The 12,500-nt window shown below is 31.6% G+C and overlaps 1 protein-coding gene across 3 annotated transcripts in view; it reads right to left on the bottom strand.

The window, feature by feature from the left end:
- Positions 1 to 12,500, bottom strand: part of LOC124949485 (protein phosphatase 1 regulatory subunit 3B) — a 44,312-nt gene that overhangs the window by 1,572 nt on the left and 30,240 nt on the right. Inside the window, exons 1-4 of one of the 3 annotated variants that reach the window (XM_047494579.1) lie at positions 9,212 to 9,805; positions 6,406 to 6,654; positions 5,249 to 5,764; positions 2,629 to 3,680 (exon numbers count right to left, since the gene is read on the bottom strand). In XM_047494579.1, coding sequence (XP_047350535.1) covers positions 3,477 to 3,680; positions 5,249 to 5,764; positions 6,406 to 6,648 — 963 coding nt within the window. In that variant the 5' untranslated portion in view covers positions 6,649 to 6,654; positions 9,212 to 9,805 and the 3' untranslated portion in view covers positions 2,629 to 3,476. Of the gene's footprint in view, positions 1 to 2,628; positions 3,681 to 5,203; positions 5,765 to 6,405; positions 6,655 to 9,211; positions 9,806 to 12,500 lie in introns of those variants that run through there. The other 2 variants (XM_047494578.1, XM_047494580.1) reach the window with 2 other exon arrangements.

Raw genomic sequence — 12,500 nt, 5'->3', positions numbered from 1 at the left:
TAAAATATATCGAACTTTCAAGATGTTCAAGTCATTTTTAAAATAGAATGTACGAACTATAAAAAGAGAATTTTTATACGATACTCGTGGAAAGAAAAAAAAGAAAAAAAAAAAAATAAAGAAAAGGTCATAATTAAATAAAACATATATACGTTACGAGAAACGCGCATTTTGAAAAATATTTTTCAATCACGTGCAATATATCTCAATAAGAAAAATACAACCACACACAAACACACACACACACACACACACACACAGAAAAACACACATACACGATTTAATCGACTGTCGTATTATTACCGGCGCGAATATAAACTCGCGAAATAAAATCGAAAGTTCGTCTTTTTTTTTTCCTCTGACGTTTTAGACAGAGAAGAAATAGTAGGAGGGGGAGGAAGAGGAAAGTCACTTCGTTAAAAATGCACGACGATAGGGACAATAAAAAAAAAGAAAGAAAGAAAAAAAAAAAAGAAAGAAAAATTTTAAAGTAGGTTAACGCGTCTTCGTCGGGGTAACATTTCGCAATCGAATGCTTTCGAATTTTGTCGAGTTAAGAATCCAAATTGAGTTCGCACTAAACTATCCACGTTCTTGCAACCTATATTTGCAAGGTTTAAACGACACCTCAGGCAACGAATAGGATGTCAAGGGTAAGAAAAATCGCACGGTGTACATTTTGATCAGTAGTATGTACGTATTGGTATGTATTAGAATGTTGGTGTCCAACGTCGCATTAAAACATTTCCTAGATCCGTTCAGGAAGATCACTTGGCAGTAGGCCAAGGATCTCCTTTTAAGATATTCATCATTGAATCTAGTTTATATCTGTAACAGTTCTTTTCAACGAATTATTATCAACATTACGAAGATTATTTGTTAAATACCCGTGTTTTAAGAGTTTTAATCGTAATTATAAGAAATAATACAAAATGATGAATACAAAGTTTTTTTTTTTTATTTTTTCTTTTTTTATTTATTTTTTTTTTTTTCTTTTTTTACGAAACTCACTCTATCCTTCTGTCTCTCTATTCCCCTCTTTTGTCCTATTTCGAAAAATGTTGATTTTATTTTCAGATTGTAAAAAGAAAAGAGAAGAAAAAGATCATTGGCAAAAACAAAACAAAACAAAAAAAAAAAAAAAAGAAAAAAAAAAAAAAAATAAAAAAGGGAGTCTCGAAGAAAAAGGAGCAATTAATTTTTGTCGAATCATCCGTAAAGAAAATTGCATCTGTTCATTTCGTAGAAACACACAATTGATGTTCCAAAAATAATAATACCTAACTGATTTATATAATCGTTATGAATCATTATAAGACGAATGAATCATTGTAATAAGATAAAATTAATATCGGAAAACTCTTGGCGTAATTTTGAAAAGAGCCAACAATTTGAGACAGTACACGATATACGATTAATTTGACGTAGAATTCGTACGAGAAGAGAGTATCTGTCGAAATTTCGAAAGATCATTTTGGCATGCGAATCGAAATGGATTTACCGTAGTTTATGTGGGTGTTCATTTATAAATAGAATTTATCTATTTCTGGCCTTGTCGGTATCGATTTCTCGTGACTGATAGAAACAAAAGAAAGAAAGAAAGAAAAAAAAAAAAAAAAAAAAAAAAAAAAAAAAAAAAAAAAAGAAAAAAAGAAAGAATAAGATAGAAAGAAGGAAAGAAAGAAAGGAAGAAAAAAAAGAGAAAAGTCATCAAAAGAAACCGGACACAATCGACTGCTCAGTCACGACGAGGATTTGCAGAATATAAACGATAGATCGGTTAGATGAAATCAGCGGGTAATATTCGTTCGTTCTAACGGCGACCTTAGGTAAAGGCGATTAGAGTCGCACGAGTGTCTTCTCGGTCGCGCCTGTTATCGCAACACTACAGTGAATTGTTATTTATAGAGAGAAAGTTTAAAGGTGTATATACGTATATACATATATTAAGTATATATGTATGTTATGTATGTATGTTATATACGTATGTATGTACATGTATTTATTTATGTACACATATCGTATATGTTTAATCGTACGATCACGTGAAGCACGTTTGCCGTCTTGTCTTCTTCGAGTATCGTTTGAAAACTTTCGTCGATCGTTTCGTCTTCGAGTTCGTTCCGATTGCAAATGTCTTTTAGAAATATTTCAGGTTAAATAAATACTTCAATTCGCGATTCACATTTTTTTTTTCACTTCGCCGTAATAGCTTTTTATAATTAGACAATCGTTTATTTAACTCTTTGCATTATAATTACTTCTTTAGTTTTTACATTTCGAGTATACATATACACATACACACACACATATACATACATACATACATACATATATATATATATATATATATGTATGTATAAAAACGTGCACGCGCGCGTGTGTGTGTGTATGTACATATATTTCGAAAATAATTTTTTTTTCTAAGATTAATTTCATATATTCAAGTATCATATCTCAGAAGATTGACTTCATAGTGCAAAGAGTTGATATGTCAAAAACAGCTGATCTCTCTCTCTCTCTCTCTCTCTCTATCTCTCTCTAAATATATTTCTCTTAACTATTTTTCTTTCGATCCAACAAAACCAAAGTAAATATATACTACCACAAAGATAATTAGATGCTTACCATAAGAGCTACGTGAGCATTAATACTGGTTTCCATCGATCCGTGCTATCCAATAGCCCGAAGTCTGTATGACTCTCTTTATTTTTATTACGTCTTCCTTCTCCTTCTTTCTCTCCTCCTGTCTCTCTCTCTCTCCCTCTCTCTCTCTCCCTCTCTCTCTCTTTCTCTCACTCTGATCTCTTTCTCTTAGCCGCATCACATCTTTTTTATCTTTTCAACGAGAACTTTTCTCGTCCGACGTCTATTATTATCGTCATCTTCGTTATCGTCGTTGCTTCTCGTAATTCGTCGAGAGAAAAAAAAAGTAAAGACAAAAAAAAAAAAAAAAAAAAAAAAAAAAAAAAAAAAAAAAAAAAGAATAATAGAAACAAAAGAAATAAAAATAAAAATAAAAATAAAACAAAAAAAAAAACAAAAAAGATTTTAAGAAATATCCTCCTCTTCGATCATCGTTTTCTCATATTTTCCTTTCTTTTTCCCTGCCAATATATTTTGGATTTCATTCTCAATAATCGTGTTCTCTCTCTCTCTCTCTCTCTCTCTCTTTCTCTCTCTCTCTCTTCTCTTTGTATCACTGTTCGTTTTTGCATCGACGAACGAAAAAAAATATTTCGTCGTTCCACCCCTTATATCTCAGTTCGTATCACCATCTCCCCATCCCCCTCCTCATAAGATCCCCCGATCGAACGGATTCACAGCTCGACTATTTTTTTTCCAGGATTTAACGCTGGAATTATTATGAATATTCGTACATTTTTGTACATCGTTTGACGAGGGATCCACAAAAAGGGGTTAACATCTTTCTTTTTTTTTTGTTTGTTTGTTTGTTCATTTTGTTATTTTTTTTTTCACCAATAGGGAGCATCGTTGTTTAAATGATGCCACGATGCGAATTCACTCCACGTACGAACGTTAATTCGTCTTGCATCGGATATACGTGGTATGCTCAATCCGTTGTTTCCGTCATTGCTCATGTTGCAAATATTGTTGTTACTTGATAACCCATTGCACGTGGCTGCCAAGAGATCATATCGTTTAGGCGGTGCCCTTGGCTGAAATATCAATAACACTTGATTAATTTTTCATTCATTTTTAAACAGCTGATTATATATATCTATGTATGTATTTATGTATATATAAAGTGTAGTATATATTGAAAGAAAAAAATAAAACGAGCAAAACTATATTAACTCTATTACTTTAGATTATTTTATATATTTTGAATAATCAATTCAATATATATATATATATATATTGAGCCGATGTAAAAGATATTTTATCTTTATTATCTCATATATTTAAATTAAATAAATAAATAAATAAATAACTAAATAAATAAATACATAAATAAATAATTATTCTGTAATAACGATCGGTTTGATGGGAAATTGAAAATAGTACACGTGATCATAAACATTGTACGTTCGAAACTATTATTAGAAATCATATAAATAAAATAATATTATTTTCTCTGTGTCGACTTTTCGCGTCGTTCATTTCAAGAACGAAGAACGGTCTCTCTTTGATTGGTGATCTCATTGACACGAAGCTTCTAAAATTACACCTCTCGATCGATACAAATTGGAATAAGCGTTGGCTGTTAGAATGCTTTAAAGGCCATTGTTCTCTCTCTCTCTCTCTCTCTCTCTCTCTCTCTCTCTCTCTCTCTCTCTCTCTCTTGCCATGTGATATGATTGAGTAGTAGCGTAATTTGTAATAGTTAGCGTAGAGTCCGATGTTTATGAGAAGTTAGCCAATGTTGGCGTTGTAAGATTTAAAAAGACGTAAAGAGAGAAAGAGAGAGAGAAAGAGAGAGAGAGAGTGTGTGTGTGTGTGTGTTTGTGTGAGAAAGAGAGAGAGAGAGAGAGAGAAAAGAAAGAGTATCGTTTCTTTTAATTAATAAACTCGCAAGGCTCGACGCGATTTCTTCTCGCTTCTCCTTCTTCTCTCCTTTTCCCTAATGCAAAGTTCACTGGGTAGAGAGCGAGAGGGCGAAGTAAAGGTCATCCTCGTGGTGATCCTTAAATAAAACCGTGAGAGACGCGGTCTTCGCGTGTCAAGTAAGTAGTAATCCCGACGTACGTACCGACACCGAGAAATCTAATAAAATTATATACATATATATATATATACACACACATATATATATATATACATATGTATACATAAAATCCCGAACCGATAGTAACATACATATATAAATAAAATGTATTAGGTATATATGCTATATATTCTATTATATGTAAATACGCGATATATGTGATTAAAAACATAAGAAAGAAAGGAAAAAATAAAAAAAAACAAATTTATATATACGTATACGGGGATAAATTTGTTTTCTTTTGTACTTTCTTTTTCAATCGCGGCAAAAAATTGCAAGGCCATTGTCAAAGATAAAAAAAATCTAATTTCTTCATCCTATCGTTATTGTTTCTTTTTAGTTCTTCTTTTTTTTTTTTTTTTTTTTTTTGTTTTTCTTTTACATATAATATATTACGTATAGCATATCAATATATTTATATACACTTAAGTATAAATACATTTATTGTATATATGTATTAGAACAAGACCTTACCCGATAAATTTTTGTCAATATTCAAAGAGAACGAGATGAACACACCTCCTGTCTTTTTCGGACAACATAATTTTTGCCCTCGTTGTTGTCCCAGAATTCCTGTCCATCGGTACGATATCTAACGCAGAATTCAATATTGTCAGATTTCAATGGCAACGTAAGACGAAAACGGAAGGTGTCGTAGAGGATGAGTGCCGGTGCACCGGGTTGTTCAACATAGGTACAATAATTGTCCTCGTGGGTCTTCCAGATGTCGGTACTTGCTCTTACAACGACCTCCTTGTCGTATGCAAGATTTCGCACTTTCACTGTACCAACTAATGCCTGTTCGGATTCACGAACGATCACGTTCTCCAAACTAACATTGTCTTGATCGAGTTTACGGCGAAATGCAAGATAATCACTCGCTGGCTGAGGAAACGTCACCTGCCATGGCGGTGTTGTAGTATCTTGCGTTACCTCGTTGTCGATTTTTGTTCTCAAGAGTCCTCCGGTTACTTCTTCGATATATGCCGTAGTCCATAATGGCGGAACGTTACTTGGTTCCGACATTACACGTACCTGTTACGTGACATATTCAAGATATTATTCAAAAATGTTTCGAAATATTTTATATATGTATATAAATGCATATATAAAATATGCATATGTATGTATATATTTCTTTTTTTCCCTCTTGCTGGATTATAGACATTTTCGTTTTGACAAGAAATTTTTCAAGCTTTTATATTTAAAAGATGATACAGTCATATTATTTCTATTTTTCTTCTTTTTCTCTTTTTTTCCTCTTCTTGATCATTTTATTTTTATTCCTTCTTTTTTCTTTTTTTATACGAAACTATATGTCTTCGCTTAGAAATTCATTGACACACTTCGATCGTTCAAGGTAATTCCAGTTACGCATAGAGAAACAAAAGTCATTTTAGATAGTTTATTACGTGCGAAACATCAAATTGAGGAGGGGGTATACCCTCTTGTCTATATATGTATATGAAATTTTATTAAAAAAGAAAGAAAGAAAGAAAGGAAGAAAAAGAAAAAAAAGAGAAAAGAAAGTTCTCCTTTATAAAAAACTACCCAATACATTACAATAAGAAATCAATTTTCTTGTGACAACGTGTTCGTACATATGTTACTTGTATGTATCCATACACACACACACACACAAACATATATACGTATATATGTATATATATATGTACCTGAGTAAGTGGACGGCCACGATCGTCGGCGAATACGACCCTCTTTTTCTGCTTGTTACTGCTGTCATTGTTGTTTTTTAAGTTGTCCAAAGGCAACGAACCAGTGGACAGGCACGGTCGTATTCTGGGTGGTACCGATCTTGTTGTAATCGTCGGCGTCACCAAAGGCCTGTACAGAAGTGGATTGTATACCGGAGGACTATGCCCCAGGATAAGTTCTGTTGGCATCGCTATGGAACACATTTAGATCTGAAAAAGAAAAAGAAGAGAGAAAAAATTAATATGAAAACCGAATGTTATTTTGTCGTCGTATGTTTTCTGCCGCGAACCAAAGGACCAAAAAAAAAAAAGAAAAAAGGGAGAGAACAATTAAAAAAAGTAAAAGAAAAACGAAAGAAAAGGAAAGAGAAAAAAGAAATCAAACGAATGATAACCCATTCGTCATTGAACAACCGATTATATAATTCCTATAGATAATTACTATAGATAATATAAAACATAGAGTCTCCATTTCTGTTTGAACGTTCGAAAAGCGTGTAACGCGCGAGAATTATTAAAAGAAAAAAAAAAAGAAAAAAAAAAAGAAAAAGTTAACAACATCTAATCGGTCAAGCAAACGTACTGTCGCGCCTTTCGGATTCTCTTAAAATAAGAAATGAAAAAAAAAAAAACAAACAAACAAACAAACAAAAATAAAAAAAGAAGAAGAAAAAAGAAGATTCTCAGCTAAGAATAAATATTTCAAAGTGAAAATGTAGACCCTGTAGATATATGTATTGTGCCCGAAGGTATAAAACACGTTCGAACGGTATAGAGAGAATGTTAAACCCGTAGCAGTATAATATACTGGTATATACTCTTAGTATATCGAGAAAAGAGATAGAAAGAAAAGGAGACGAGATTTGAGATAATCGATCTATAGATTATAGATCACGACAAGACCTGTTTCATACACGGCTATATTCGCGAGGACACCTGCAAGGGGAATTATCGAGCCTGGATATATTATTTCTCGCTTCTATAACCGCCCACACCTTACCCTCCTCTTTCTCCCCCTCCTCCATCTTGCCCCCTCACAGCCGAACTCACAAACCCACACACCCCAATCCCACCACCGTTCCAACCATTTCGATTCGTGCCCACCCTAACACCCCATCCATTTTTTTTCTCTCTCTCTTTTTTTTTATTTTTTTTTTTTTTTTTTTTTTTATTCTTTTCATACTTATCTCTCTGTCATCGATTATTATTTATATCTCACGGTTGATCGAACTTCTTCTTCTTCTTCTTCTTCTTCTTCTTCTTCTTCTTCTTCTTCTTCTACCACACAGGCTCGCAATAACAACATCAACGAAATAAAATAAGAAGAGAAGGAGGAGTAGTAGAAGAAGAAGAAGAAGAAGAAGAAGAAGAAGAAGAAATAAAAAGAAAAGGAGGTCATCGTGCGTGAATCGTAGTTTGTGTTCCCGTTTCATTCCTTTTTTTTTTTTTATATTTTTAATACGTACAATGAACGATGCCATAGGTACGATAGACGAACGCCTACGTATCAAACTACACACACACACACACACACACACATAGATACACACCTCTCTCCTCACTCCCACCTATCTTTTTTCTAATCTATTACTTCTACATCTCAGGATGTGATATAAAACGAAATACTTGGGAGAGTTAAGAGGCGTGTATACTACTACTTCTTCTTCTTCTTCTTCTTCTTCTTCTTCTTCTTCTTACGTTAGTACAACGGACAGAGAGAGAGAGAGAGAGAGAGAGAAAGAGAGAGAAAGAGAGAGATAGAAAGATTACGGGAGAGGATGAGGTTGAAGCGCACGGACGGTACCGTTTCGTCCTTCTTCCTTTTATTTCGACCGGTTACCAAGGTAGATATCTCTCGACGTCTACCAGACTAGAACCAAACAGGCACGTGTGCGACTTCTGAATCGACGAAGCGCATAAAGACAGAGAGAGAGAGAGAGAGAGAGAGAGAGAGAGAGAGAGAGAGAGAGAGAGAATGTCTCGTGTTTCCCCATGCAATTTTGAAGTCGTCACGCTTGTATATTTTATTTTATTTTATTTCATTTTTGTCCGAAATCGAAAAATCACTTGGCCATTTCGTACTTGAATAAATTCAATATTTTCTCCTAGGTTTAAATTCTCCCCTCCGTCAGGTTAAAATTTTCCCGAGAATAATTCTGGCAACGTGCCAAAAGTCACTAAGCGATTTAAATGAATAAAAGATAAATAAATAAAAAAAAAAAAAAAAAAGAAAAAAAAAAGAAAAAAAGAAAGAAAAAGAATCAATTATACCTCTTTTAAGCTGTTTCTTTTCTTTTCTTTCTTACGGATGGTACAAAAATTAAAAAAAGAACAAAGAAAAAAAAAAAGAAGAAGAAATATATTTACGTGCCTAGGAACTTTCGATTCTTCTAGTAACGTTTTACTTATACTACAATATTTACTTATACATGTGTTATTGTTATTATTATTATTATTATTATTATTATTATTATTATTATTATTATTATTATTATTATTATTATTATTATTATTATTGTTATTATTATTATTAGTTACACTATTACTAATTTACAACAGAATTATACTAGTATCGTATATATTATAATTTTCATATACCATAATATTTTGTTAGACATGAAAAAAACAAAAAAATATCAATTAGTAAAGAATTAACTAATGTGCGTGTACCTGTCTGTACGTGCGTGCGTGTGTATGTGTGTGTGTGTGTGTATGTGTAAATATATAGTACACGTGAAATAAATAAATAAATAAATAAATAACTTACGTTTCGTGCGAAAAAAAAATATCAACTATAGAAAAGAGAAATTTCTTTATGTTTCTCTCTCTCTGTTATCGTGTTATAATATACGACACACTTTTCTATTTTACCCACGAAATTTTTCTTGTTTATTGAAAATTATTTCTGTACTTTACTATTGTATTTAAATTAACGTAATTCAATTAACGTAATTTAATTAACGTAAATATGTAATTAAACTTAAGCCCATTTATTTCCTCCAGTCTTCCCGATATATTATTCCGAATACATTTTGACGGCAAAATATGTATCTTAAGTATAACGATTCTGTGTAAGTACAATATGTATAATACTGAAGGAAGATCAAGAACAAATTGATTTATATAGAACCATCTTTAATCTGTTACATTGATAGCGGACTGAGGTAAGTAAGGTCAAGGAATATAAAAACTCCGATTGCATAAAATCCGATTGATCGGAATGCCATCCATCGTCGTTCTATCTTGTTTACTAAAAGAAACGACTTGATTTTTCTCTCTTTTTTTCTTTCTCTCTCTCTCTCTCTCTCTCTCTCTCTCTATCTCTTTCGCTGTTTTATCTCTCCGTCGCTCTAATGATTATTAAATTATTTACACGTAATTCCACGACGCGATCCTACTGATAATGATATTAACGAAGCAATTATACAAACGCACGCGCACACACACGCACATACATATATATATATATATATATAGTTTATGCATGCACTTAGAGTATATTATATATTATATATATATATAGTATATGCATGCACTTGTTGTGGGTTATCAATATCAACATTATTAACAATTTATTGTAAAAATATATTAATAATACGGTCACAATCGAATAAAAATAAACTTCTTGGTCGTTCAAGGGCATCGCGAGGAAGAAGATGTGAATCTTTCGAGAAAAAAAAAAGAAAAAAAAAAAAAGAAAAAAAAAAAGAAGAAAAAAAGGAAAAGAAGTAAAGAAAGAAATAATATACGTTTTCTTTTTTTTTTTTTTTTGTTCTTTTATTCGAATAGATCCTAGAGAAAAAGAAACTACGATCATCTACGATCATCCACGATCAACTACGATCGAGGCGTTTATGAATGCTTGTTAACGCACATTAAATGTCCACGTTCTAGCTGTTATTCTTTCCCTAGTTCCTCGGTCAAGGTCGTCGAGTTACTTTATTTTTTTCTCCCTTTTTTCTTTTCTTTCTTTCTTTCTTTCTTTCTTTTTTTTTCCTCTCCTTTTCTGTCTCTTCTTTTTTTTTTCTACCACTCTCTTTCGCAAGACACACGAACGAGAGGGGCAAGGACGAGTTGTTTAATCTCCAAGAAGGAAGTTTTGTTCCTATCTCTTTCACTCTTTTTCTTTTCTTTTTTTCTTTTCTCTGTTATATTCCTTCTCGCACAACCTAAGATCGAAATATTAGACATATTTATACGAATAAATTATATTCATTATTTTCTTGATAATCTCGATGAAACTTCGTTTAATTATCGTATCTTCGTTTATTTATTTTTTTTTTTTTTATTTATTTTTTTATTTTTTTTTTCTTTTTCTTTTTGCTTACATGTGTCGCCAACTGTCGGATCAATCGTTAAGTTAGTGCACTTTGAATAAAGTATGTCATAAGGTCAAAGTTGAGGTCATACCGTAGAAATAGCTTCGTCGTAGAAAAATATGTGTATATATGCATATATATATATATATATATATATATATATATATATATATATATATAATTTTTATTATTCGACGTTACAACGATGCATAAACTCGACTCGTGTGCAAAGACAAATCTCAAAAGGAAAGATACCGAAAGAGTTTGTGTGCCAACTTCACGAGAAACTTCGATCTAATAAAGACTGAGAAAAAAAGAAAAAGAGAGAGAGAGAGAGAGAGAGAGAGAGAATATGTGTGTGCGTGTGTGTGTGTGTGTGTGTGTATACATGACCTGTCGAACTGTCATGTAATCGAAATTTTCCTCGACAAACATCAGTACGATTGAATGGAAAAAAAAAGGATTCTATTCTCGAAAGAATATTAGAAAACAATTTGTTAAATTATTATAATATTTTATTGATTGCATATTGGAATCTAACGAAAGTTTCTTTGCGGGCTAACAAAAATGCTCTAGGGAAAAAAAAAAAAAAAAAAAAAAAGAAAAAAGAAAGAGAGATAGAGTTAATACTTTTAATCGTTTTCTTTCTTCTCATCAGTTAAATAAAATAACAAATCTAATTATTAAACCTAACAAATCTTGGAAATGAGTAAATTGATGTTTAAAATTGTCTAAAAATTTTTTAAACCCTTCCTATATATAAATATATATTAAAATTCTCTCTCTCTCTCTCTCTCTCCCTCTCCCTCTTTTTTTAATATATGTAGTAAATATGTTGAATATAATTAAGGATTCAGTATGTGTATATTCAATGATATTACATGGATATATTACATTATATATATATATATATATATATATATATATATATATATATATATATATATACATATATATGTAGGCTGATATCGATCTTATTCGATAGATGTATGATTCCTTTCGCGTGTTTTACGATTGAACACATTTACGACATCAATATCTTAGTTTCATATCGGTATTTCGATAGAGATAGGACAAAGTTTATTTCAAAGAATCGCGATCTTCAATCGTGTCGATCTATCGATAATAAAGTATCTAATGTCAATAACTTTCCTTCCTTCCTCCTTTCTTTCTTTTCTTTTTTTTTTTTCTTTCTTTTTTTCTTTTCTGTTTTCTCTTAAAACTTCCTTTGATATTTTATTTACAACTTGTCTCTATCTTGTATCATTTCGAGAACAATCGACGTTCTATAGAATCTGAAAGAATCCATCTCGAGAAACTTTCTCAATCGTTATATATATCTGTATACGTGTGTGTGTGTGTGTGTGTGTGTGTGTGTGTGTTTATATACAGAGTGTCCCGTTTATCTCGAAAAATTGAGATATCTTGTCAAGGACCAAATATGGCAAAGAAAAAAAATGTTTTTTTAACAAATTTGTTTTGATACGATGCACGGGCACGTATCGCACGGTACCAATTTCTTTTTTCTTTTTTCTTTTTTGTTCTTTTTTCTTTTCTTTTTGTTTGTTTCTTTCTTTTTTTTTTTTCTTTTTTTGCAGGTCGAACGATAGGGAAAATTTCATAAGTCAAATTCATTCTTTTTTCTTTTTTATTTTTCTTAATGATATATATATATATGTTTTTTTTTTTTTTTTTTTTTTGTTATTTAGAGTTCAATGGCATTCGTTAAGAGGAATT

This window comes from Vespa velutina, chromosome 5, assembly GCF_912470025.1.
Source record: "Vespa velutina chromosome 5, iVesVel2.1, whole genome shotgun sequence".
Lineage (NCBI taxonomy): Eukaryota > Metazoa > Arthropoda > Insecta > Hymenoptera > Vespidae > Vespa > Vespa velutina.
Note: the sequence above shows the minus strand (reverse complement) of the source record. Positions and strands in the feature narration are given on the sequence as shown.